The 23,751-nt window shown below is 43.6% G+C and overlaps 1 protein-coding gene across 1 annotated transcript in view; it reads right to left on the minus strand.

Annotated features, from left to right (window-relative positions):
• Positions 1-17,608, minus strand: part of ARK2N (arkadia (RNF111) N-terminal like PKA signaling regulator 2N) — a 45,973-nt gene extending 28,365 nt beyond the window's left edge. Inside the window, exons 1-2 of the mRNA XM_063422878.1 lie at positions 17,118-17,608; positions 457-1,270 (exon numbers count right to left, since the gene is read on the minus strand). Coding sequence (XP_063278948.1) covers positions 457-1,180 — 724 coding nt within the window. The 5' untranslated portion in view covers positions 1,181-1,270; positions 17,118-17,608. The remainder of the gene's footprint in view (positions 1-456; positions 1,271-17,117) is intronic.
• Between the last annotated feature and the right edge of the window lie 6,143 nt (positions 17,609-23,751).

A 23,751-nucleotide genomic window follows, 5' to 3' on the forward strand; every position in this document is an offset into this window, starting at 1 on the left:
CACAGAGTAAGTGCAATAATGGGCAGGGCCTTACTGTTACACAGCTAAGAGGTGTGCCGTGCCATTTCTAACACAGCTGCCAAGCTGTGGGCTTTATATACTAAAGCAAAGCTGGCCACTTATCTTAAGAATTAGATTACCACCATCTAAGGGGATTTGACAGCACTGACATGAGTTCATATAGGCTTACAAAGATCTGAAAAATCCAGAATTCAAAGGTAGTCCTTCCTCCCATTTATATGCATTTCTATGCTTTGTTGGTGTGCAAAAGTGCACAGGAACCTCGGAAGAGATTTTTAAAATTTGCCCACGTCTTGTTATTACACTGCAGTCTTCAAATTTACACAGAGCTGCAGTTCTCCTGGGTTTTTCTCAAGTGTCAGTCATCTAACTTAGCATGACAGCTGAGAAACGATGTCAGGCGCGTTACAGTTCAGTTTAAAAAACATCCTCTACCTGGTATCTCTGCAGTGATTGTCTTGCTGCTCCCTGAAACCTCTTCGTCATCATCTGACGAGCTCGTGCTGGAGTCGCAGGTCAGGTCACTGTCGCTGGTACTGCTGTCCTGCAGCAGGTTGTACTTCTTGCGAGCAGCCGCCTCCCGCTTCTGCCTCAGGAGCCGGATCCTCTCCTTGTGCTTTTGGCTCCGGTGACCCTTCACCTTGGTAACTCGGCCGTTCTGCTTATCGCTAGACTGTCGGTTTTTCTTGGCAGCCATTGTTGAAGTCTCACTTTCAGACCTGGATCTCCTGGATTTCCTCCCGACCGCAGCTCCAGACACCGCAGAAGGGTCTCCCTCCACAGCAGCTTCAGATTGGCAGGGCTCGTTCTCCTCTGCGGAAGACAACGTGTCTGAGTCGGCCAAATGCCCACTGGAGGAAGGGGAAAGCATGCAGTGGTTAGAAGAGTCACTCTCATAAACTCGGCCACCTGCTGGCTTGTCGCTCTCCGTAGATGCCAGCTGAGACTCCGAGGAGTCCCGCCTCAGTTCCATCAGCAAGCAAGGCATGGAAGAGAGCACCACAGAGTCTGCTGCAGCGGCTACGCTGTCGTTCTGAGGTTGTGTCTCGAGTTCTATAGGCCTGTCTTCATCAGGAGCAGTCTCTTGCTTTTCAGAAGTCTTTGGTGGAATTTCTGAATCAACAAGTTCTTCTGCCTTTCCTACTGCCTCCATCTTCATTGCAGAGCAAGGTCTGTCCAGACTCAAAGCATTGAGCACGTTGTCTAGGAGGCTGGGTGAGCTAGACGTGGTCTCCAGCAATGCAGCAGCCTGCACAGGAGCAGAATAGTAGGAAAGAATTACACAAGTAACTTAGCCTGGTCTTCACAGTGTTACCTTAAACAACCCACTGCTTTCAGTTGCAGACAGAATGGATTTACAGAACCTCAGAGTGGTTTGGGACAAACCTTTAAGCTCATCCAGTGCCACCCCCTGCCATGAGCAGGGACACTTTCCACTATGCCAGGTTGCTCCAAGCCCTCTCCAACCTAGCCTTGGACACTCCCAGGGATCCAGGGGCAGTCACAGCTTTTCTTCTGGGCAGCCTGTACCAGGGCCTCACCATCCTCACAGCCAGGAATTCCATCCCAATATCCCATCTGTCCGTGCTCTCTGGCAGTGGGAAGCCATTCCCTGAGTCCTGTCCCTCCATGCCTTGTCCCAAGTGCCTCTCCAGCTCTCCTGAGCCCCTTTAGGCCCTGGCAGGGGCTCTGAGGTCTCCCTGGAGCCGTCTCTTGTGCAGGTGAACACCCCCAGCTCTTCCAACCTGCTCTACAGAAGAGCATCTTATTGCTCAGCACCATATTGGTTTTCTTAATTTACCTTTTCCTAGTGAACTCATCCTGTTGCACTAAATTATTCCTTCATTTACACACCCACAAAAAATGGTACTGGAGTCACACTGAATGGGGTTCCCAATGGAACCATTCTGCATGGGAACCTACCTATCAAAGACTTATTAAATAAAGAAGTGCTACTGAATTGTCAGAGACACAGCTACAGGCTCTGGCTCCAGAGGCATTAGCTACGAGTCACACAGATTGCTCTCACCAGAGAACCACCATGCTGGTGAGTCACGTAAAGGTACTTTAAGAATATCCAATATACCATTCAGGAAGTTCTTGAGTGTCTCCCATGCAAGCCCCGGTTATATGAGAACCCCAAGGCTGATTCAGTTTCTCTCAAATCTGCCAGGAAAGAAGCAATAAATAGTAGGGGGTGCAAGCAAGAAACATTATCTACCCACACCAGTATCCTACATTTTACGTCAAGATATAATTTAATAAATTGCATTGCTTCAGTGCAAATACAAAGACCAAGTTGTTTATCTGATTGATAACTTGAATGTTATCTACCCAAAAGTACCTGAAGCAACTTCAAGAAAATTTTCTTGCAGAGATCAGTAGTTATAATTTTGTCTTCATTATCCATACTTTGCCTTTCACCTTAATTTTCTCTTGGAATACTACACAGAATAAATATCTTTCAATTACCACATTCACTTACAGATGAATAGCATGGAACAAATCCTTTACAGCTTCAGAGTATAGTAAATGATAAATTTATGTCACTTCAAAAAACAAAGTGTAGGCAAGAAAACACAGCAGTGAGATCTTATCTGAAAAACTGCATTTCTGCAGAGAAGGCAAATCAGCACTTGAGCACCCTGAGGAAGCATGGATGGTTCAGGGAGATTTTTCTGGACCCTGATAATCCTTCTTCAGTTTCCTGGTCCATGCCAAGCTGCCTGTAAGCATGTAATGGTATACATGTACGTAATAGACAATATAAGGGTACTTCTCTGCTTCTGGAAGGTGCTATGCAAGGCTCAGCATTGTCCTGTGTGCCCTCATCGCTTTGAAACTTCATTTTTAGAGAATACTAAAATAGAGTTCATGCTTCCTTCAGGCTAATGAATGAACTGCTGTATGGTGCAAGGAAATGATGAAAATACTTATAGGGAAGAAACACCAGCTAAGGAAAGAAAGGTTGGTTAAAATCAGACATCACAAGAAAGATGGAGATGACAAGACCAGGTCTGCTAAATGTGAGAAAAAAAGCCCCAAACCCCAAAATCCCAAGCAATGAATGAGCATTTCCCTTCCAAAAACCAGAATAAAATCCATACTGTGGAATAGAGGAACATGTATCTCAGGAAAAAATATTTGAGCATACTTGCACTGAGTAACTCTCTCTTGAAAGCAACTTCAAAGACTTTGTGGAGACAGTAATTTCATGTAAGCAGTAAATATTGCATAGGAACAATTTATTTCCAAGGCTACAGAAGAGTACCAACAAACCCAAATGATGAATATACACATTCTGAGACATAAACGCATGTCGGTAAAATCCATATTTCTATGTAATTTGATCACAAACCTGTATTATCAAATAATTCTCCTACTATACAGGTAAGTAAAACACAGATTTGATGATGGAACAAGTGGAATTTGTATTGTACCTGCTAGTGCAGCTCCCAGCTTTCCTCTGGTCATGCACTTCAAAATGAAAAATATCTTCTCTGACTTTCGAAATGTACACACAGGGAAAATATTGGTTGCTCAGACAAAAACTGAAACAGTATTAGCTTGGCAAAATGAAAATATTTAAATATTCATACTAATAACTGCAGAACAGTTTCTGCACTGTTCAACTTTTAGCTTGAGGAGCACAAAGAACAGAGCTTGACACAAAGCTAAAGGGCAGCCTAAGTCAGCTGTGGACTTTTTTCCACAAATGTCCTACTTGGAAATACCATTTACCTCACAGGTCCCAAAGGGGCTGTAACAACACCTGCACTTACCTTTCCATCTCTCAGGTCTATCAGCCGGAAAAAAAGTATGTTTCATCTGCATAGTACCACCTTGCTAAGAGCTCAATTACAATGATTTTATTGGATTTTTTAAATATTAAGGGGGATCTTTAACTACTCCAACCACACTGGTTTGATCCCTCACACAGTGATTTTCAGTGAGTTGGCAGTAGAGGAGGGAATGGTAATGTATACAGGAAAAAACCCCATGTGTTCTGGTAAGGTTTGTACTCTACAGGTCCATTGAACTGGCTCTTTAGACATCACCAATTCCATTATTTATTTATTTATTTATATCTACACACACATATATACATATAAAAACCAGATTTTTGCCTTTCTCAGTGGGAAAAAAAACCCCAACAAAACCCTACCACGACTCAAACAGACGTTGCTGCAGGGAAGCACACAGTCAAGTTTGGCAGAAAATATCTATGCCAAGGAAAGCCTTGTCTCAAATAAAGAAAAAAAAAGTCCTTGTTTAGTCCTACATGAAAAATGTACAGAATAGCAAGAAAAGACTTTATTGAAAAACTCCCTTGCATGCCACTCACCTTTCTAATAACAATACTAGAAGAGTAAACCTCAAGGTGGTACTACTTTTTCTACTGAAATGAGAACCCAGCACTGAAAAATATGTTGTGATGCTCACAGACACAGATGGATACCTAATTAGATGTTCATCAAAAATAGCATTCTCCTTCTACTGATTAACAGATACTGCAATGAGAGTTTCAAAAGGCAATTTTGTAAAAACTTCTGTGCTGGATTTTTTCAACAGAAAATGTTATTTTCCAAGTCACACATAAAACATACCAATGTACAGAAACCATTAAATTATCCTGGGAAATATTTTCAAATCACACATTCATTTGTAAAGGCACACAATTTGTACACTAGGAAATCTGCACTTCAGGGAAGAAATCCAGAAGGATTTTGAAGGCCAGATTTGCAGAGAGAGCCCAGCCTCTCTGGGTTTTGTCCCCATTCTTTTCCCACCTAACTGTGACTGCACCCTCATATTCCCTCCTGCAGAGAACTGGCTCACCGTTCTGTGGGCAGACTCCTTTCAGTAAGCCAGCAGAAATCAAAATGAGAAAGTAGGTGATATTTTCTGCCAGAGCTCACAGGAAAGAGGGAAGGAGAGCAAGCACAAATCATTCCTGTAGAAAAACAACCAAATCTGATTAAAAGCTGCCTGCTGTTTTGTATCATCACACCTCGAACTCACAGGTTCTGCCTAGACAGAGGGTCCTGAGTGTTCCTTCACAGCACTGTCTGGTCTGGGAAGAAACTTTAGTAAATTAAAAATTATTAAGAGCAAAAAGCCTCAGAGATAATAGTATCTTCCTAAAGAACAATTTTCATGTAAAATATACTATGACACAAATATTTATATTAAAGATAGCAAGTTTCACAGACCAGAGTCTCAGGCATCAGATTATAAAAATAAATAATTTAACAGTGTTAGAGCAGTAGATCATCTGTGCATCTCTGAGGAGGGACTCTGAACAAAGAAATCCCCAGGGAATTACACAATTTAGGCACCCACTACTCACACATCTTGCCTGCACCTCTTAGTTCAGTGCTGATTTTTGGGGCCTTAGAGCAACTTATTGGGTTCTTTCTCCCATGTCCAGGCATGCCGTTCAACTTGTGTGGAACTGCAGCTTCTGCTGGTGGTTGTTGCCTGCTGATCTCTGGTTTGAGCTCCTGGTGCCTCTGCTCCCTGGCAGAGCACAGGGAACTAAAACAGCCTTCACTTAGGTAAACAGTACTCAGCAGCACCTAAAATATCCGTTTGTTATCGATGTTCTTCCCACAACACAGACAAAACACAGCTCTGTATCAGAAGATTACTACGGAAACTAATTCTGTTCAAGAAACAAACATTTCTAACTGTAAGTTCACAGCTTAAGGTTGAAGGCTTCATCAAATCCAGCTACTCAGGCCAAGCAATCAACATACTAAATCACATATCATGTATTAGTAGATAGAATGTTACTCATTCTACCTACAACTTACTTACTTAGACTGAACAAGGAATATCTCACAACAGCATGAAATACTTAACAAACCCCATGACACCCTAACCTTAACTGTACTTTGTCATTTTAGGTGTTATTGAGCTGACCAATGATAAAGAATGCCTAGCTTGTATGAATGTCATGGGTTGGCACTGGCCAGATGTTAATGCACCCATGAATATATGTTTTTTTCCTTAACAGCTACTGTGGGATGTGATCAGGAACAGAGCAGAGCAGGCTTAAATCTTGAAAACAAAAAAAAAAATCACCAAAACTTTATTACATTACATAAGAACAGGGACAGAAATACTCTTAAACACACACAGAGACAGAAATAAAAACTTCTTAGAACATTTCTTCTCCCAGTTTCTACCTCCCCACACATCACTCTTCACAGACCAACCTTTGGGTTTTAGATCAAACAATCACCACTCAAAAACAAACCAATCTTCAATTCAGCAAGGGAGAGAGGAGTCTCTCTCGCACCACAGACTGTTCCTCAGAAAACACGGGTATACCCCTTATGTGTTTCTATGTCACCCGTGGCACTGCCCAGAGAAGTCTGCCAGGGTGACACTCTCTTTTTCCTATGTCCAGCGCTCTCACTGCTGTCCATAGTCTAAAGCTGCATACAGGGCTCTTTTAAGGATACTTGCATGCCGAGCTCTCTCTCTTTTTACCCAGGGGCCGGGGTTCCAGGAGCAGGTCTGCCCTGAGGGCAGAGGGCGCCACCTCACCCTCCCCCTCTCTTCTCTGCTCGCTCCACTCTTCAAGTGCCAGTCACTGTAGCAAAAGCAAGGGCAGCTGTATCCACCCAAAAATGCAGTTTATGTTCAAAAGAGACTCAAGTTCAGTCCATGGTTGACATTATGCAAGAAAAGTCCAGCTCAGAAAGCTACTCCTCTCATTCTTTGCCCATCAGGTTCCTTCCAATCGTGCTTTATCACCTCGGTTCCAGGCTGCTTCCTTCTCCTTTTTTTTCCGAAATCACCAGTCATGAGAATCAATGTCTAAGAAAAGTTTCTTTCTGCCAAGCAAGAATTAACAGCTTCTATCTCTCAGCAGGGTGCAGGGTCAGGCACTCTCAGGCTGGGCAACCCCCACGTGGCTGGGCACCTTCTCCCGGAGTTTGGGGGTGGAGGGGGGTGAGCACACACAGAAGGCACTTCCACAGTTTTCCACCCCTCCATCCTGGATGGGGCAGCTCAGTTCTAGTCCTGTCCCCTCTCTTCTCCCCCACCCGGGGGCTCCGGCTTACCTGAGCCGACCACGTGTTTCCCCTCCCCCACCCAGCCTCGTGGCTGGGCAGGGCAAGGAGGCCTGACACGTCTCTCTTCTGAAACCGGGATCTAAAAAGAGACCGAACCCCCTAGACTCCTGCTTTTAACTCTTTGTGTCCTCAGACGCGTGTCCAAACCTCCGAGTTACCAATCCAGGTGCCAGCAGAAAAGCTGATTACTAATTGGCCTGCTCACCTCCCCCTGGAAAAATTCACCTCCCCCAGCAACCACGACAATGAAGTAAACCAGCTCTTCTTTTTCTGAACCTATGGACAGGACAGATTCTTGTTTTGGAGATACTGGCATTTTCACAGCAGCTTGCTAGAAAACTCACTTTAGCTTATTACTAACACATTTCCTCTTAATCACAGTCCAACAGACCACTTCTTTTCCCTGCTTATGGTCATATCACCTTCTTACGCCAATTCTTGCAATTGTTGAAATGAAAAAACTTATTAACAGAACACTGCCTTTTAAAGCCCTTTCAGTTAGTGCTGAAAGAAAATGATTTGAACAACCCACCACCTCTCGCCACTTACCATTCATCTGGAAGCCACATTTTTTTTTAAAAAATGAGAAACTGTACTTATATTACTGCAGCAAGTAACATCGTGTATGTTCTTTAGGCTTTTGTGACTACAGAAATGAAAAGCACTGCAGGGTTGCATGCAAGTTGTTCAGAGTACACAGTTTACTAGAGAGTCTTCTAGATCTTTCCAACCTCATAGCTTCAGTGCCACAGAAGTCAGTCATTTTCATCTAAATCTGAATATGTTTTGATATTTATGAGGAACTAAACACTATAATGGCTCCTTTTTACACAAACAATTATTTCCATATCCAGTGGATTACATTATCTCACATTTACCCAATAGAAATGGAATAAATCAGAGATGTGAGAGAGGTAATGACAAATACATAAAACAGAGGCTAATAAAATTATGTAAAACAGCTGACTATTTTAAAAAAATGTAAACACACAGAGAAGCTCATTAAGAACTCCGACTCGAGCATTTGATAGACTGTGCGTCTCAGGAGGGTGGGTTGGGAAAGGAGAGAAGCTGCACACAGCCTGGGTACTGAGGAGTTGACTGTAATGCACGTCTGCCTCATAATACAGGATAAATTTTTGCAAAACACAAACTTAGGCGCTGTTCTGACAGAATGACATGTAACTGTGAAGACGTGAAGTGCTAATGAACCTGTTCACTTCCAACGCTCTGCCAAAACCTTTTGCAGGTGTAGTTGTGTCTCAATCATGCTTTTTTTCCTCTCAAATCACCTTCTTTTCCATAGAAAATCAACACAGTGAACTCAACAGTAACATTTTAGTACAAAAAACCTCAGAGATATCAGGGAATCACAGAATAGTTTGGGTTGGAAGGGATCTTAAAGATGATCCAGTTCCAATCCCCTGCCAATGGCAAGGACACCGTCCACTAGATCAGGCTATTCCAAGCCCCATCCAGCTTGCCTCGGATGGGGCATCCTGTGGCGGAGCCTCACCACCCTCACAACCAAGAATTTCTTCCTAATGTTTCATCTAAACCCACCTGCTGTCAGTTTAAAACCATTACCTTACGCCAGACAGAAGAATGCCTAACTAACTAAAAATTAATCAATTCAAATAATCAGACATCAGGAAAGACTGATCTGTACCCAGATAAAAGTAGAAATACCAACACTTTCTGGACTTTCCAGCTTGTTCAGCTTCTCCTGAAGGTACCACACATTCCTTTCATTTTCTTTTAAGTGTCACACAAACCAGTGCACTTAAAACAACAGAAGTGAGACCAGCACTCAGTCAATTTAACTCAAGACAGTTGACTCAGCTCTGGTGGATGTGTGTGCACGATGCTCCACAGCAGATTTTTCGTAACACTGAGCCGCCCCCACAGGGATACAGTGTAATTTATATAGCGTTCCTTTGAAAATGCTGCCCTAAAGCTGACTCACTGGCATGCGATTCTACCCAGGGCACATTTCTGGGAGTGGAGCTGGATCTTTATCAGATGATTCACAAATCAGGCTTAGTAGCAATTCCAAAGAATAGGACACTTCAGAATCGACAAAACAAAAGAAGAAAGGATTAAACGAATTCTGTGTTTCAACTGGTTTTGCATAAATAAATGAAGGTTAAAAACAGGCTGCTCCTACTGAGTGCTCAACAGGCTATATAAACAAATTACCCAAGACTGAATACAAATTACAAATGTATGTGTTAATACAAAGCTTTGCAGAGCACCCTTTGCGACCTTGAAAAGCAATACTTTTTTATCCTACACAAGAAGCAAGACTGCATATTTGAATACAAGTTTTTGCATTGTAATGCTTAACGCACATCTTCTGCCTCTTTCAAAGGACAGACAAGTACCAGCTAGGGTTTATTTCACAACTCCACACACAGACTTCCATAAACATTCCCTAGCTGCACTTGGAATCCCACAATAAAAAAAAAATCACAGTCCTTGCACACATATAAAGGCATGCAGGGTTGGCTGCACTTAGCCTTCTAAGAATCTCTTCCTCATAACGAAACCATTTTTCTCAAGGGCACAACAATTTCAAGTCTACAAAGCCCTCTACTCTAAAATTTTGAGAGGGCATATCTTTATTGCTACCTGTTCCTAAAACTTTAGGTGACTTACTTTTACATTTTTTCTTTCAGTAAAATAATGGACAGAAATCAACACAATGAAAGTTCTCTTTTCTCTTTGCTACACCTTAGTTTGCAGGAGATCACCCTACAGAGGATTGTCACATGAATGGACCATCTTTTTCTAAGATACTGAGTTTAACAGATTTTCCCACTTTACTTATCCATTTCCGTTTCTTGAACGAAATGGGTTCTATGCTTCCCCATTATATAAAAACAGATTTCCTCAAGAAATGGTCTATTGTTCTACCACGATCAAAGTAATGCCTACATAAAAGCCACATTTTGAATTGCTTGAGCACCACATAACAAATTAATCCTAATTTTCAGAGCAGACGTTAGGAACATTTACCTGAGCTATCCAGAAAGTAATCACATTGTGTCATTTGCCAACTGGTCCAGCTGGTAGATCAGACAACTGCAATGCAACTTCAAGGTAGTAAATCTATCTCAGTAGAGCTGTATTCATAGAATCATAACGGTTAGAAAATACCTCTAAAATCAAGTCCAGTCTTCAACCCAGCACCACCATGTTCACCATTAAACCATGTCCTCAAGTGTCACATTCCACAGCGATTTTCCAGCATCTCCACATCTCTCACATCTCAAAAGCACAAAGCACTGATCTAGACTTGCTGTGGGTTTAGGACAGCCATGTAAGGAAGATGAGTTATGAGATAGTAAGTAACTCTACAATTTGTAAATATTTTATGGTCAGAGGTATTCACACATCTTTGCCATGGGAACCAAACAAAACTGACCCTCAGGTATTTTAAAGTTTCAAATGCTTTAATTCAACACCAATGAATGTTTTTGCCATAAGGTACCGGGCAGTAAGATACCCATTCTATGGTCTGACTGACAGGTGACACATCCAAATTCTACCAAAGGGCTGAAAAGCAGCTGCAAGCCCAACAAGCCCTGATTTCAAATAATTTTCTTATCCACATAGCCACTCATATTTTCACTTGCTTCATTAACTCCTAAGCCAGTAGTCTCAAATCTAAATACTGCAATACAGATTTACAGGAGGTATACCATTGGAAATAAATGGTATCAGTCCACTACAGGCAAAGTCACGTGGCATTCAAATGATGAAATTTAACAGCTGTTGGGCTGTTCTTGACACCAAATGACCAGTACCAAGAGGTGCCATTTGATTTCAGCATCCACCAGATTGCTAACAATCAACAGTGCAGTCTTTACGTGTCCAAAGTGCCCCTAAAAGAAAATGGATTCAGGTCTCAGTATGAAGCAGACACAGGTTGGTTCTACAAAGAGCAGAAGCTACCTTGGATATTTAAAAAAGAAGAACACACTGGGTCAAAAGCCAGTCACATGTGTGATACCAAAAATGCCTCTAACATGGGCTTTGCTATCACATACTTTCTACAGTATTTACTTCCTGGCAGAGGAGAAGAAATTTGAGCTCTACTTCAAGAGAACAACAGACAGACCAAAAAGCAGACATTTCTTTCCCACAACACACAAAAGACTTTGCTTGTATTTGACTGCAGAAATTAAATAAGAGTATGTAAGAAGACACCAATTTGCCAGCTACAAAAAGAGAAGAAGAAAATTAAAAGGCAGTTTTCAGCAGTACCATGCAAGCAAGTACTGACAGGAGAAAAAAAAATTTAAAAAAATTAACCCGCTCTTTCCCCCCTCTCCTTGAAAAAAAACCACAAACCAAACAAGCCTAAAAATGCATCTTTTATCACAAGACTACTTCTTATATTATTATTCCTGTTTAGGAAAAAGTGGCTCAGCTCACGGAACTAATGGTTACCAACAGGCGACAAACTATATAAACAGCTTTCCCAGTAAAAGGAGAGATGGTAGAAAAAAATCAAAAGAGCATGGAGCCTGGATTATCAGTTCAACCTCATTCAATTAATTCAACACAGCCTTATTGCTGCTGGAGCTTGGAGAGTTCCATGTAGACAAACAATGTAATCCACTACAGGTGTTAAACAGTAAAAACCCCCATTTTGATCTTGTAAAACAAACCAGGGAAATCAGGTGTCTGTTACCAAACTCACTTTAAGTTGGGATGAAGTTTCTAACTAATTATTGAGGGCTTATGAAGGTAACCCTGACAAGATATTCAATGAACTTCCTTAGCTTAGTTTTATTCAACAGTTCCTGGATTTTCGTCATTACAGCGAGTGGACACAAAGTCTGTATTTTGCATTTAATAAGACAACTTGCTAACAACAATAAGTGGAACCATGAAAAATAGAACTTCACCTTGAAGGCTTTCTAAAGACAATACTCAAAGAAATACGTGGTTCTTTGTAACAGATTCTGCAGTGCTACCAAAAGGTGTTACCTCCTCTGGTGGAACTTTTGTTACTCCCAACAGAAATTGCACTTATCAATAATGGACTCACGGGCACCACTACCCAGAAGAACATTCTTTCCCAGAAGGGCAACTGCATTTCCAAAAAATCTCTCACCAAACATGATGAGGACTCCACAACCAGCATTTCACCCAGCTTCCTTCAGTAGGAGACAACTTTTAAATCGTTGCATTTCCAACCACAAGCACACAGGATTAGTATAGAGCTTCCCTGATCTATTTTTTACCAACATTTTTTCCCTAAGTAGCCAGATGACTTAGAAATGTCTCTCTGGAAAGATCTGGCATCCCAAGAGAGCACGAACCAGGAGAGTCAAATGAGGAGTCAGGAGAATTACCAGCTGATGAGAAAGCCAAAGTACAAGAAAAGAGCACTAGTTCAGCCCCGCCTTGCTATGAGGACAACTCGATTCTTTTTATTTTCAAATGCTTGACATTGCTATTGGAGCACCAGCCTCACACTGGAACCACGGAAATGCCATAGTCCCAGTGGAAAACAAATTATTGAAATGGTAATTGTTTCATCATGCAGACAAGTGGTATTATAAAGTCTGCCTCTTAGTTATTTCCAGCTATGCTACTGTGAGTCACTTGGCCTGTACCCATGCTGGATGAATGGAACTGAAATCTGCCTTCTCTGAAATAAGTTGTGAAATGCTAATGATCAAGCATCATGAAACAAGATCAGAGCAGAGAGGCAGCAAGTGGAACATATATTCAATCAAGGTTTGGCTCTTTCTGCTCATTTTCAGGAAATTTTGAAGCATCACACAGAAGAGCATCTTGCAGGGCACTGCAGCATCCTCACTATAATGTCAAATCCATGATACACTCACACTGAAACAAAAATGTTAGCTTGAAGGAGCCTTCAAATACTTATTTGATTAAAAAGTGACCACCTGGTGCACTTATGATTCCAAAGAGGATTGAGTATTAACAGCTTCTAAGATGTTTTCTTGAAGATCAAATATCACAAGGCATGGTAAGGCTGAAGCCTGTATGCTGTTCTGCTACTTAGGTCAATTTCTGAGCACTGGAGAGACAGACTATGTGGTCAAACTGATACAAAACCCCTGAACACCTTCTTAAATAAAAAGGAATATTAGGTGGAATCATTCTGAACCTGAAGCTGACACACATTAGGACCATGGGCAAGTTACTCGACCTCACTGCAACACCTGCGCTACTGAGCTGCGTCTCATTTCCAGCCCTGCATGAGTAATCTGTGTGTGCCCCAGCAGCTGCGAGCCAGTCACGTCCACGGAGAAACTGCTACAGGCTCCATTCACGCTGATCAAACACGGGAGAGGCAACACTAATGCACAGGAAGGGGCAAACATAGATTTAAATTTGAGCCCTTAAACAGCAACACCGAGTAATGATGAGGTATCAGTCACTCAGCTCAGAGATGTACTACATCAGAGAAAGCAAAAGCACAGGCTAATGTTTACACCATATGCACATTCTGATTTACAATCCCTTTCATCCAGTTATCTTTTTGCTCAAAATTGCACCTTTGTGGACACTGTGTTCTAAACCTCAAGTCATAGACTCAGAACTGCATTATGCATTAAAAGCCTGGAACAAAGATGTGACAGAAAGTACAATTTTTGTGGTGATTTGTGTTTTCCAAGCCCCCCGCAATTAATATCTGCTGCCAGAGATTCCAGTACCATAAGTTTGGCTGCTCCTGAGTTAGAGTGATAAAGGCTGAACTCCCATTCGAGTGCTAAACATTTATTTTGGTTCTGGAAAACAAAACTTGTTTCCTCCCCACATAAGATCATCTCAGAGCATTGACACACACTGTACCACACTTTATCTCAGAGCTCCTTCCCAGCACTGTGCCTGTCCCCATCTCCCAGTGCTGTTTCATTTTCAGTTCTTGTTGCCACCAGTAATTTTCAAGCCAGCAAAAGTTTTAGTAATTCTTTTCCAGAGTACACGTTACATGCTGGCCATTATGGTATTTAGATCTTTTACTCTGATCTAGTAAATGTGCTATTAAATCTGGTGCTCAGTTTCTGTCAATGGTTGCAGTTTTGTAAGCCATTCTGTCAACTGCAGATAAAAACACGGAAGCTGAGATTGACCACAGACCTAATTATGTCTAAAAGTACCATCAATACAAGTTTGAAATGTTAGAGAAAAGAATGTGGAGGTTGGTTGAAACTATTTGCTCACTTGAAAAACTTTCCAAAGCTTTCATATTGCTAGATAATTAATTGGTGGTATTTTGGTCAGAGGGTAACCAGAGAGTTGGATCACTCAGTGTGCAGCCCCTTCACTGTGTCATATGTAGAGACCCCCCATCTCATTAAGAGATGTTTCAGTGAGATGTTGATAAACAGGCAGGTCAAAGATGGCACAGACATCTTTGGTGGTGCAGGGAATTGATGTGATAATATACAAGAGAAAGGGAAGAAAGTGAACAGGATCTAGGCAAAAAATCCTGCATTTTAAAGGTAAATATACAGCAAGGAGAAGGAAGTCAGGAAAGCCAAGGTAATTATATCTTGTTGGTCTGATTGAGTTACACCAACTTACCTCCCTAATGTTTGATATTCAAAGCCCCTCATAATAATCCATATTTAGTCTTTGTTCACTCAGCCTTAACTTACCCCATTAATTCTACCCTCTCCAGAGTGCCCACTTGTCAAAGGCACCCAAACATCCTTCCTACCTCCTCTTTATCAGCTAGAGCAGGCAATTTTCTATGTGCTGTGACCGTTCTCAACTGTCTTGTGGGTGGCTTCAGGTTCCTTCCCGATTCCCCTCCCTCCACAGCAACCAGCTTAATGCATCCACTCCTGGTTTGTACTCTGCGATTCCCTCCAAGAAGGCAGAGATGACCAGGCTGCACCACCACACATCGCATATCTGGATCTGTCCTCCCTTTTCCCTGACTTCTCACTGCACCACTTTACCATGCCAACCAGCAAATGGGCTAGAGAGCAAACAGAAATAGTTGACACAGTGCAATTTAAAAATTTGAGTGTTTCAAGATGAGTCAGAACTGTTACCCTCAGGTAGTCGAGCAGAAATACCAGCTGCCCAGACACACACTGCCTTCCATCACCCTCTGCGTCCCCGCCCTTGGTTCCCTAGACAGAGCAGCAGCATCCCTGGTAAGCCAGAACCACAGAAAACTGCTTTTATTGGCTTTCAGCAGCCACACAACCACCCTCTTTGGAGCTTGCCTGGACAGAACCTGTCTTCTCTAGATCACCAGAGGTGAGAAATACTCAGAAAATAGTTCTTAAGAATGATTGCTGCTGGACAGATGAGTTCCCCACACTTCCTCTCACTGCTTTGCTACCATTTATATATATTTATATATATGGGGGGATGTCTGGGTTTAACAAACACATAACAAGCAACTCACTCTTCTCCTGAGAGTTTGCTTCAGTCCTGTTTCCCCCACAGAGGCCACGTTTCCCTCCTCCAGGCAGCAGGGAAAGCTGTGCTGCCCTGACTGCCTGGCTCCCAGCACTCGTACCACAGGAACAGCAATTACAGGTGGTAACTGGGGCAGGAGAACCACACGGTGGGGAGCTCAAAAGAGCACCATGCTCAGTTTCCACCTCAAGATCAAACATCAGGCTTTTAATAGACTTAAGCAATGTTACATGCTTTAAGAGAAACATTTTAAATGTAGCATTTGTTTGCTGTTCCAAGGGGAGAGGCATTGTTGTTTGTACCTAAATTTTTAGCTTAAAAAGTGGAAATAGTTTAGCCCTTGCCTGTACATGAAATTACTATTTTGTCTGATACTTGACAAGTACCAGAGGAGATTTAAAACCGAGTAAAATCTCTGGGAGGGGGAATGAAAAGAAATTTTACATTTTTACAGAGATGCTCAAGGGTTCAAAGATTTACTTATTAATTCACTTTTAAAAGCTAGAGTTACTTGCCAGGAAAAATAATCAAACAGGACTGACTTCTGCCATCTTGACACACAAGCTTTTTCCAGCTTTTGAAATGTTGTTAGGTGCTTTGTGCTGATTTAAAGTGCATAACTAGTTACAACCACGACCTTGTTTAAGTTACTGCAGTTATAGTGTCACCAGGGCACCTACAAACTTTAAGGCAAGTTGCCTTATTCCACGGTTAACAAACTAAGACATAAATACACTTTGATGCCACTTAACAAAGGTGGAAGCAATGTAATCCTAAAAAAACCAAACCCAAACGAACTAACAAAAAACCCCCAAGTCTTTCAGAAAGTGGCCTTTGTTGTCCAATAACCTCCAGGCAAAGAAAATTACTGTACTGGAACTGGGGAAATAGTTAAAATATTACAAGTCTGCTCAGTCCCCCCTTTTTCACTTTTAAAAAGGAACAAGTAGCACAGTAAAGTTTTATATTCCCCCCCGATGGCTGTGTGGCTCGGAGCCACATCTGCAACCCATTAGATGTCAGGAGCTCAAGGGGAACCAGGGCTAGATATGCGACGAGCAACTTGAGCTCCTTCCCATACAAAACACATTTTCCCATCAGAGGAACACACCATCCAAGGTAAACCAAGATGCAAAGGAACCCCTAGAGAAGCGCACAACTGGAGCCCTTGAGTCCCTTGTTTTTCCACGGGGTACCTTCCAACAGCTCACACGACATCAAAAGTCGTAACAGAAAGAAAGAAAAAAAAAAAAGAAAAAAAAATAAATAGAGGAAGAAAAGAAAAGCAAAAAAGAAAAGAAAAAGAGGCACATTACAAAAGTCCTAGGAAAGACAAAGCGGCCCTCGAGTTGCTCCAGGGATCTGTGGGAGTTTCGCCCCGCGGGGTCTGGGCAGAGCAGGGCAGCGGGCTGGGGCTGGGGCAGGAACAGGAGCTTCAGGACCACCCCTGAGGGGCGCAGCCCCCGCCCGCGCCCCGGGGCCGCGGGGCCGCGGGGCCGCTCCCGCCCGGGGACAGCCAGGCCGGTACCGCCCCTCCCCGCGGCGCCGGGCCGCCGCCCGCCCGCACGGCACCGCGCTCACCTGTGCGAGGCTGGGCCCCTCGCGGCCTCCCCGGCGGGGGCAGCGGCCGGGGCATGGGCGGCCGGAGGAGCCGGAGCCGCGGGAGCAGCCGGGGCGGCCGGGAAGAGCCGGGAATGTCACCGGGGCCGCCGTGCCGTCACTTCCGCCCGCCGCGCCGCAAGCTCCGCGCGGGCCGCCCGCGCCCCGCAGCGACCCCGCGCGGCCGGAGCGGGAACGGCGGGAGCGCCGCCTCGGGGGGGCTGCGCCACGGCCCTAGCCGTGTCCCTGTGTCCCCGTGTCCCTGTGTCCCCGTGTCCCCGTGTCCCCGTGTTTCTGTATCTGTGCGACCCCCTGTCCCTGTGTCCTCGTGTCCCTGTTCCTGTGTCCATGCGCCTGTGTCCCTGTGGGACTGTGTCCCTGAGTCTCTATGTCCCTGTATCTCCGAGTTCCTGCGTCTCCGTGTCCCTGTGTGTCAATGGCATGTCCCTGTGTCCCCGTGTCCCTATTTGCTTATGTGCCGGTGTCCCTAGGTCTCTATGTCCCTGTACACCTGTGTCCCTCCGCGCCTGTTTCCTAAGCAACAGTGTCTCTGTATCTCTGTGTTCGTGTGTCCCTGTCTCTGTCATTATGTCCCAGTCACTGTGTCCCTGCACTGTGCCACTGTCACTGTGTTACTGTATCCCTCTGCCACTATCACCGTCCCTGTGTCACTGTGTTACTGTCACTGTGTGCCTGTGTCCCTGTCCACCTATGTCTGTGTGTCCATGTCCCTGTCCAGCTGTGTCCCTGAGTCCCTAGTCATTGTCCCTGTGTCCCTGTATCACCAGCCCTGTGTCACTACCCCGTGTCACCGTGTCACTGTCAGTATCGCTGTCACTATCATTGTCCCTATCACTGTGTAACAGTCACTGTAATTCTGTCCCTGTCCCTATCACTGCCCTTTGTCACTGACTCTATCCCTGTCACTGTCACACATAGCCCCCAGCACCTCTCACACACTCTGAGCACATTCTCCCTTTGACACCAATCTTGGCAATCCTGCACTCCCTGAGACCACAGAATCCAGGGATCTTTGGGTTTGGAAGACACCTCTGGAGACCCAAGGTCCGGGGCCTGCATGGGGGAAGCATGCGGTGCAATCAGACACTGTAATGCCCTCTTTAGTGATTGTAGTATACATTGTAATCATTGTAATGCACACTTTAAACAGTGTCATGCCCTTGTTAAACACCGTCATGGTGTTTCTGCACCCTGGGGGTTGTCCTGCACAGCTCCAGGTGTTGTGCCTGAGACTCCGAAATGTGGCAGGAAATCATTTCAGGATAGTCCGTAAGTCCTGATCAGGGCTTGGAATACCTGGGAAATTTAAGAGTTAAGCATTCACTGTAGAACTGCTCGTGGCACAGACTCAGTCCTACGGCTGGTAGCACGGAAATGTGTGGGAAGTCTAACCCAGTCTAACCACCCAAATCGTGTGCATGGACTTGGGAAAAACAGACATCTTGCCACCTCAGAAGTATTTATCATATTAGGAGAGATTAGGAGATTCACCTAGAAGCAGAACCACACATTCAGGAATCCACAAATATTTTTTAAACCAGTACTTTGCGAGGTACTTCTCACCAAATATGTAAAAAAAAAAATCTCATCAAGGAAGGTGAATTCATTATTTGTGGTGTCAGCATGAAGGAAAGCACTAACAAAGTCTGTACTTGAGCAAAGACAAAACCTTCCCCGTGCTGGGCTGCGGGCAGAATCCAGAGCCCATTCTGATTTCCTATGTGGCTTGCACCATCGACCTTCACCACCCAGCTGTCTGCTTCTGGGAGGGGGGGTGGGGGGTGACATCCAGCACCTGTATTTCTGGGGGAAAAACATCCAAAACCTGTATTTCTGGGGAGCAATGTGCTTTGAAGGCACAGCTCCTGAAGGACACCCGGATGACACCGCGCAGCTCACAGGCGTTGTGACATTGCAGTCGGGAACAGACAGTGCAGTTTTAGATGGAGTATAGGAAAGCATGAGCACATGGGCGAGAGTGATGAGCATCTGCCTTGGATTTGCAGAAAGAGTGATGCATGAGAAGGAGCTCCGAGACTCCACAGCTGAAAGAATTGGCAGGCTGGAAGCTTTACAAAAGAGAGGGAAAGGAATTCTTACTGTCCTAAGTACAGTGAAATTAGTAAACTGAGCAGGGAGACACCAGTGATCTGTAAATGTCTGAATGAAGCAAGCGGCATCAAGGGAGAAGGCTGGGGATAAATTCATGATTTTAATGGGGTGAAATTACAGAAGGGCATGTCTAAGCTGAGAACCCATGTGGAAGACTTTTGAATGGAGAACCACAGGATGGAAAATCGTCTCCCTAAGGGAAGTAGTGAAAGCTTTATTACCTGAGATTTTAAATGCCAGATTAGGGGAAATATCAGGAGACTCTGAAACATCAGAGAGTTTGGTCTGAAAGATTAGGAAGAGAAGAGGAAAGGCTGGAGGTGGTGCTGGCTCCAGGAATTTTTGGAGTATAGCTCAGCACATCTTCTAGGCTCCACTGGCTCCATGTTATCGTTCTTTGACTGTGTCTGCCAAGAGTGCAATGATTTCAGTGTTAGTTTTCCAAGGATGTGATGAGAACTCCTCCGCCGGGAAGAAATGTGGTTGAGCAAAGGGAATCTCTGTGCTTCCCCAAGGACAATGGGAGGAAATCAGCGCAGTGCTGGAGTGCAGCCCTGAGCCATACTCTCTTGTCAAAGTAAAAGTTGATTCTGAGAGCATTTTGGCTCATAAGGGCTTTGAGGCTGGCTTCTCTCAGCCAGTTCCTGGCAGGAGGACACTCCTCTGCCCCTGCTCCCTTCTCTTTCCCAGGCCAAAAGTTTCACTCTAGCTCCAGACTGAAGAATGACTTTTCCAGAGCTCATCTCAGTCATGCATAGGCACATTACCAAGCATCCTCTGCAAAGGAAGCTTCACCTTCCAAGCAATATTTAAACAACACTCATTTGCCAAATCTCTGAAATCACAACTGTCCTGCTGATACCCAGGCAAGCCATCCTCTTGCCGCTCTTGAGGTCACTCAGGCTCTCCTGCAGTCATAGCAGTGGCCAAACAGGGACCATGGAAAAGGTGTCCAGAACACCACAGTGTTCATTCATCCCTGAGTTTCAGCCAGGGTCTCCTTGGGAAGGAAAAGAAACAAAACATTTTCTTGCTGCTAGGTTTTATCAGCCAACATAATCTAATTTACCTTCATTAGCATTAGAGGCATATTTATCAAGGAGCTAGAGGAAGCATTTATTAGATTATTTTGTAATTTTGGAGTTGCTGGATGTGTTTTTGCCGGAGTTTACACAGTTCAGGACGGTTCAATGCTGAAGGACTTCAGGGCAGACAGAGGCAGTACGGTGTCCTTCCACATAGGTGGTACCTGGCACAGACAGAAGGAATCACAAGTCTTACTTTAAACACACTCTCCTTGGTAAAGCCTCTGCTCACTCACATGTGGTGTTTTTCTGTAGGAGAAATATTTGTGAATTGGAGAAACAGAAACACAATGCAGTACTGAAATTCTTTAGAGAAGTGAGCATTTAACAAAATAAGAAATGTTTTTAAAGTTGCTTGAAGTTACTGACAGCGACTACGGGCTTGGAGGCAAAGTGAAGGATTTCCTGCAAGGTCACACAGACCAGAATCACTATTGTTTCACTGCTGACCCTGTACTTTAAAAATTCAAAGAACAGCTTATAAATACAAAACATTTCCCAGACCTATTCAGTAAGACCTATTCAGTTCTAAATGTAACTTGAAAGATCTTTTACGCACTTACTCTTTGACACATAATATTTTGCTTATAAGTACCCAAAACAGCATTGAGTATCAAGATACTTGGAGTGTTTTACTGGAGATGGTACCAAATGCAACCAACTTACTTTTAAAATAAATCTTGAAATATTTTTAGTTATTTAGTTATTTTAATATTTTTAGTTATTTTTTAAATTCCATGTTAATATCCTACATCTACCAAAAGATTTCTATAAATGAAAAAAGATTTTTGAATACTTTCAGTCAAAGGAGGACTGGAAAGGAACCACAATGAAATGTTTGCAACAGATAGAGTATTTCTATAGTACTAGCCAAAAGATACAGACAAAAGAGATTCCTTCCACACCTTTTGATTCAATGCATTTTAAGTAAAAAGATACATATGTCAGCTTGGAAGCCTTAAATTTGCCTTATGGAGTCCTGCATTTCTCTAGATTTTTACTTTAATTATTCTGGGTTTAGTATCTAACTGTTGTCTTTTAAATAGATTCACAATACTTTGCTAGTTTGCAGATGATTATTTTTTTCCTAAAGCAGTTATTATTTTGCCTATTGCCCTGATAAGAACAGTGTGTCAATTTGTGGGAAAATGTATTTGAGTTTTCACTTGAGACTGACCCTCATTTTTCTTAATTTTCATTTTTCATCTAGTTCATCATTTTAATTACCTTTTTTTTTTTTGTTTTGGTGTGGTTTTGTTTTGGTTTTTGGTGGATTTCCTCACGTTTTCCAGGAACAGGTACTGAGCACACAGCAATAAAACATGAACACCTTTTGCACATTGTTGGGAAAATGGAATATCTGCAGCTCAACCTGGCCCTGCACCTGTTCTCATCTTGCAGGTGTTAACACAGTCTGGGAGTTTAGAATGGAGCAGCTGATGCACCCTGCAGGGACGGTGAAGCAGTGGAGGGCTTCCCAGCCTCATGTTCCTCTCAGTTGGGTGATTATTCCATATTATCCAACAACCGAGGGCCCAGCTGGCGGCCACTCACTGTGACCCCCCATGGAAACACTCAACGGCTGCCAGGGCAGAGGGGGAAGCCCAGAACCAAGGGTTTGCTCAGCCAGCCTGGTGTGCTCCTGTCTCAGCAGGACTTCAGTGAGCTGTTCCTCCTCCAGTATCCCATCCCCATGTGGGAAAAGCTGGTCTGTTCCAAAACACCAGAAAGAAAGGGCTTCTGCAAGGCACTGCCCAGGCAAAACCAAAAAGCTGAGAAACCTTCCCAAAGGGCTCCACAAATCTTGTTTATTTGACTTTTCCCAATTTCCATCAAGAGCTGAGCAGTCGGACCTGATTTACATGCTGATTTACACTGCATGCACTGGGGACACCTCAACTGTAACATACAGCTCCAATGCAGCTGCTGGGGATCTTTTTTCCTCTAGCTTCCAGTGCCAGGAAGCAACACGTGGCTGTATTTGGGCAGCTCTCCAGACAGTCTGGCCCTGCTGTTTCCAGATTCAGGCTCTTCACGTGCTGTGAAATAGCAGCAGCTGGGGAATGGGCACAGGGAAGGGAGAACAGCCCCTGGCTTCTCAACTGGCACAGCACTTCATTACAAGGTGGAGCTATGGAAGTGCCACAGTCCCCAGGAAATCCTCCCAAGCCTGGAGTCATAGTTACACTTCTGAGATAAAAAGTCTTCTCCTAATCTTAGCCAAGTAAGTCTTGAGTCTCTCATTAAAAGCAGGGCTGGTAGCACCCTCAATCTGTCCCATCTTTGTATCCCAAAGCGTGATCAACACATAAACACTTGTAAACATTCCAGCAAATAATTTCTAATCTGCTTTTAAGAGCTTCGAGGGATTAAGAGTCCTTAATTGCCAGGCTATGACCTCCAGTGCCTTACACTGGGGCTTTCTTGTTACATCATTCTTTGATGTCTACACAGCCACGTTCTGATCTCTTCCTAGATTACAGCTTCTTTCCCCTACCACAACAGGAAAACCAGATTATATTCTAGCTCTTTCCAGGTTCAAACACCATTCCCATGGCTTTTGTATGGGTTTTATTCGTAAGCAGCAGCTGTACCCATAATCATCCCTGTACTACAGTGCCTGCTTCAAATTTCTCATCAGTTACCTCTGAGGTAATTTATCTTGAGCCAGTTTAGCCCCTGAATTTTCCACTTGCCTTTGCCCTCGTTTCCTACCACAGAAGTTGTGAAGATAAATATCTCCAAAATTAAGGCAACTCACCCTTTCCTCACAGCTTGATTTAAACATCTGGAACTAAATAGCAATTCCTTCTGCGGTATGATAGAGGCTGGAGATTCCAATGGACAGTGGCACTCTAGGCAACCCTCAATTCTTCCCCACCACAGCAAAAAAAGAGAGGACAGACGTCACACTTGTTACCACCACTTGTTTTATTGACACCAGTGTCATTTTGAATCTCTCTTCCTGCAGATCAGTGGAAAATGAACTTTTGCAGTGAAGCAACAGATCTCATAGCCATAATCTCTTGCAACTCCAATTGCAAACTGATTGTCACTGAGAACACCACTATTTGCCTGGATGCTTCCCAGAACAAACAGGCCCATGCTCAGTGTCCTCAGGTGCTACCACTATTTCTAGGTTTTGCTTTTTCCCTGTCCACAGAAGATTTTCTGATTTGGTATCAAATGGCTTCTAAAAGCTGGAGTGTGCAAAACACTTCTGAAATTGTGGAAGGCTGGTGTGGTGATGGCATGGAAATAACAGGGCTTAGGGAACCCTCATGGAAGATGACACTTGAGGTAGAATCGTTAAGGGCAATCTGACTTCAGAATCATCATTTCCCACAGTGGTTTTACAGAAATACTGTTTTCAGATCTAGAAAGGTCTATGTGTTTTA

The sequence above is a fragment of the Prinia subflava genome, chromosome Z (assembly GCF_021018805.1).
Source record: "Prinia subflava isolate CZ2003 ecotype Zambia chromosome Z, Cam_Psub_1.2, whole genome shotgun sequence".
Taxonomy (NCBI): domain Eukaryota; kingdom Metazoa; phylum Chordata; class Aves; order Passeriformes; family Cisticolidae; genus Prinia; species Prinia subflava.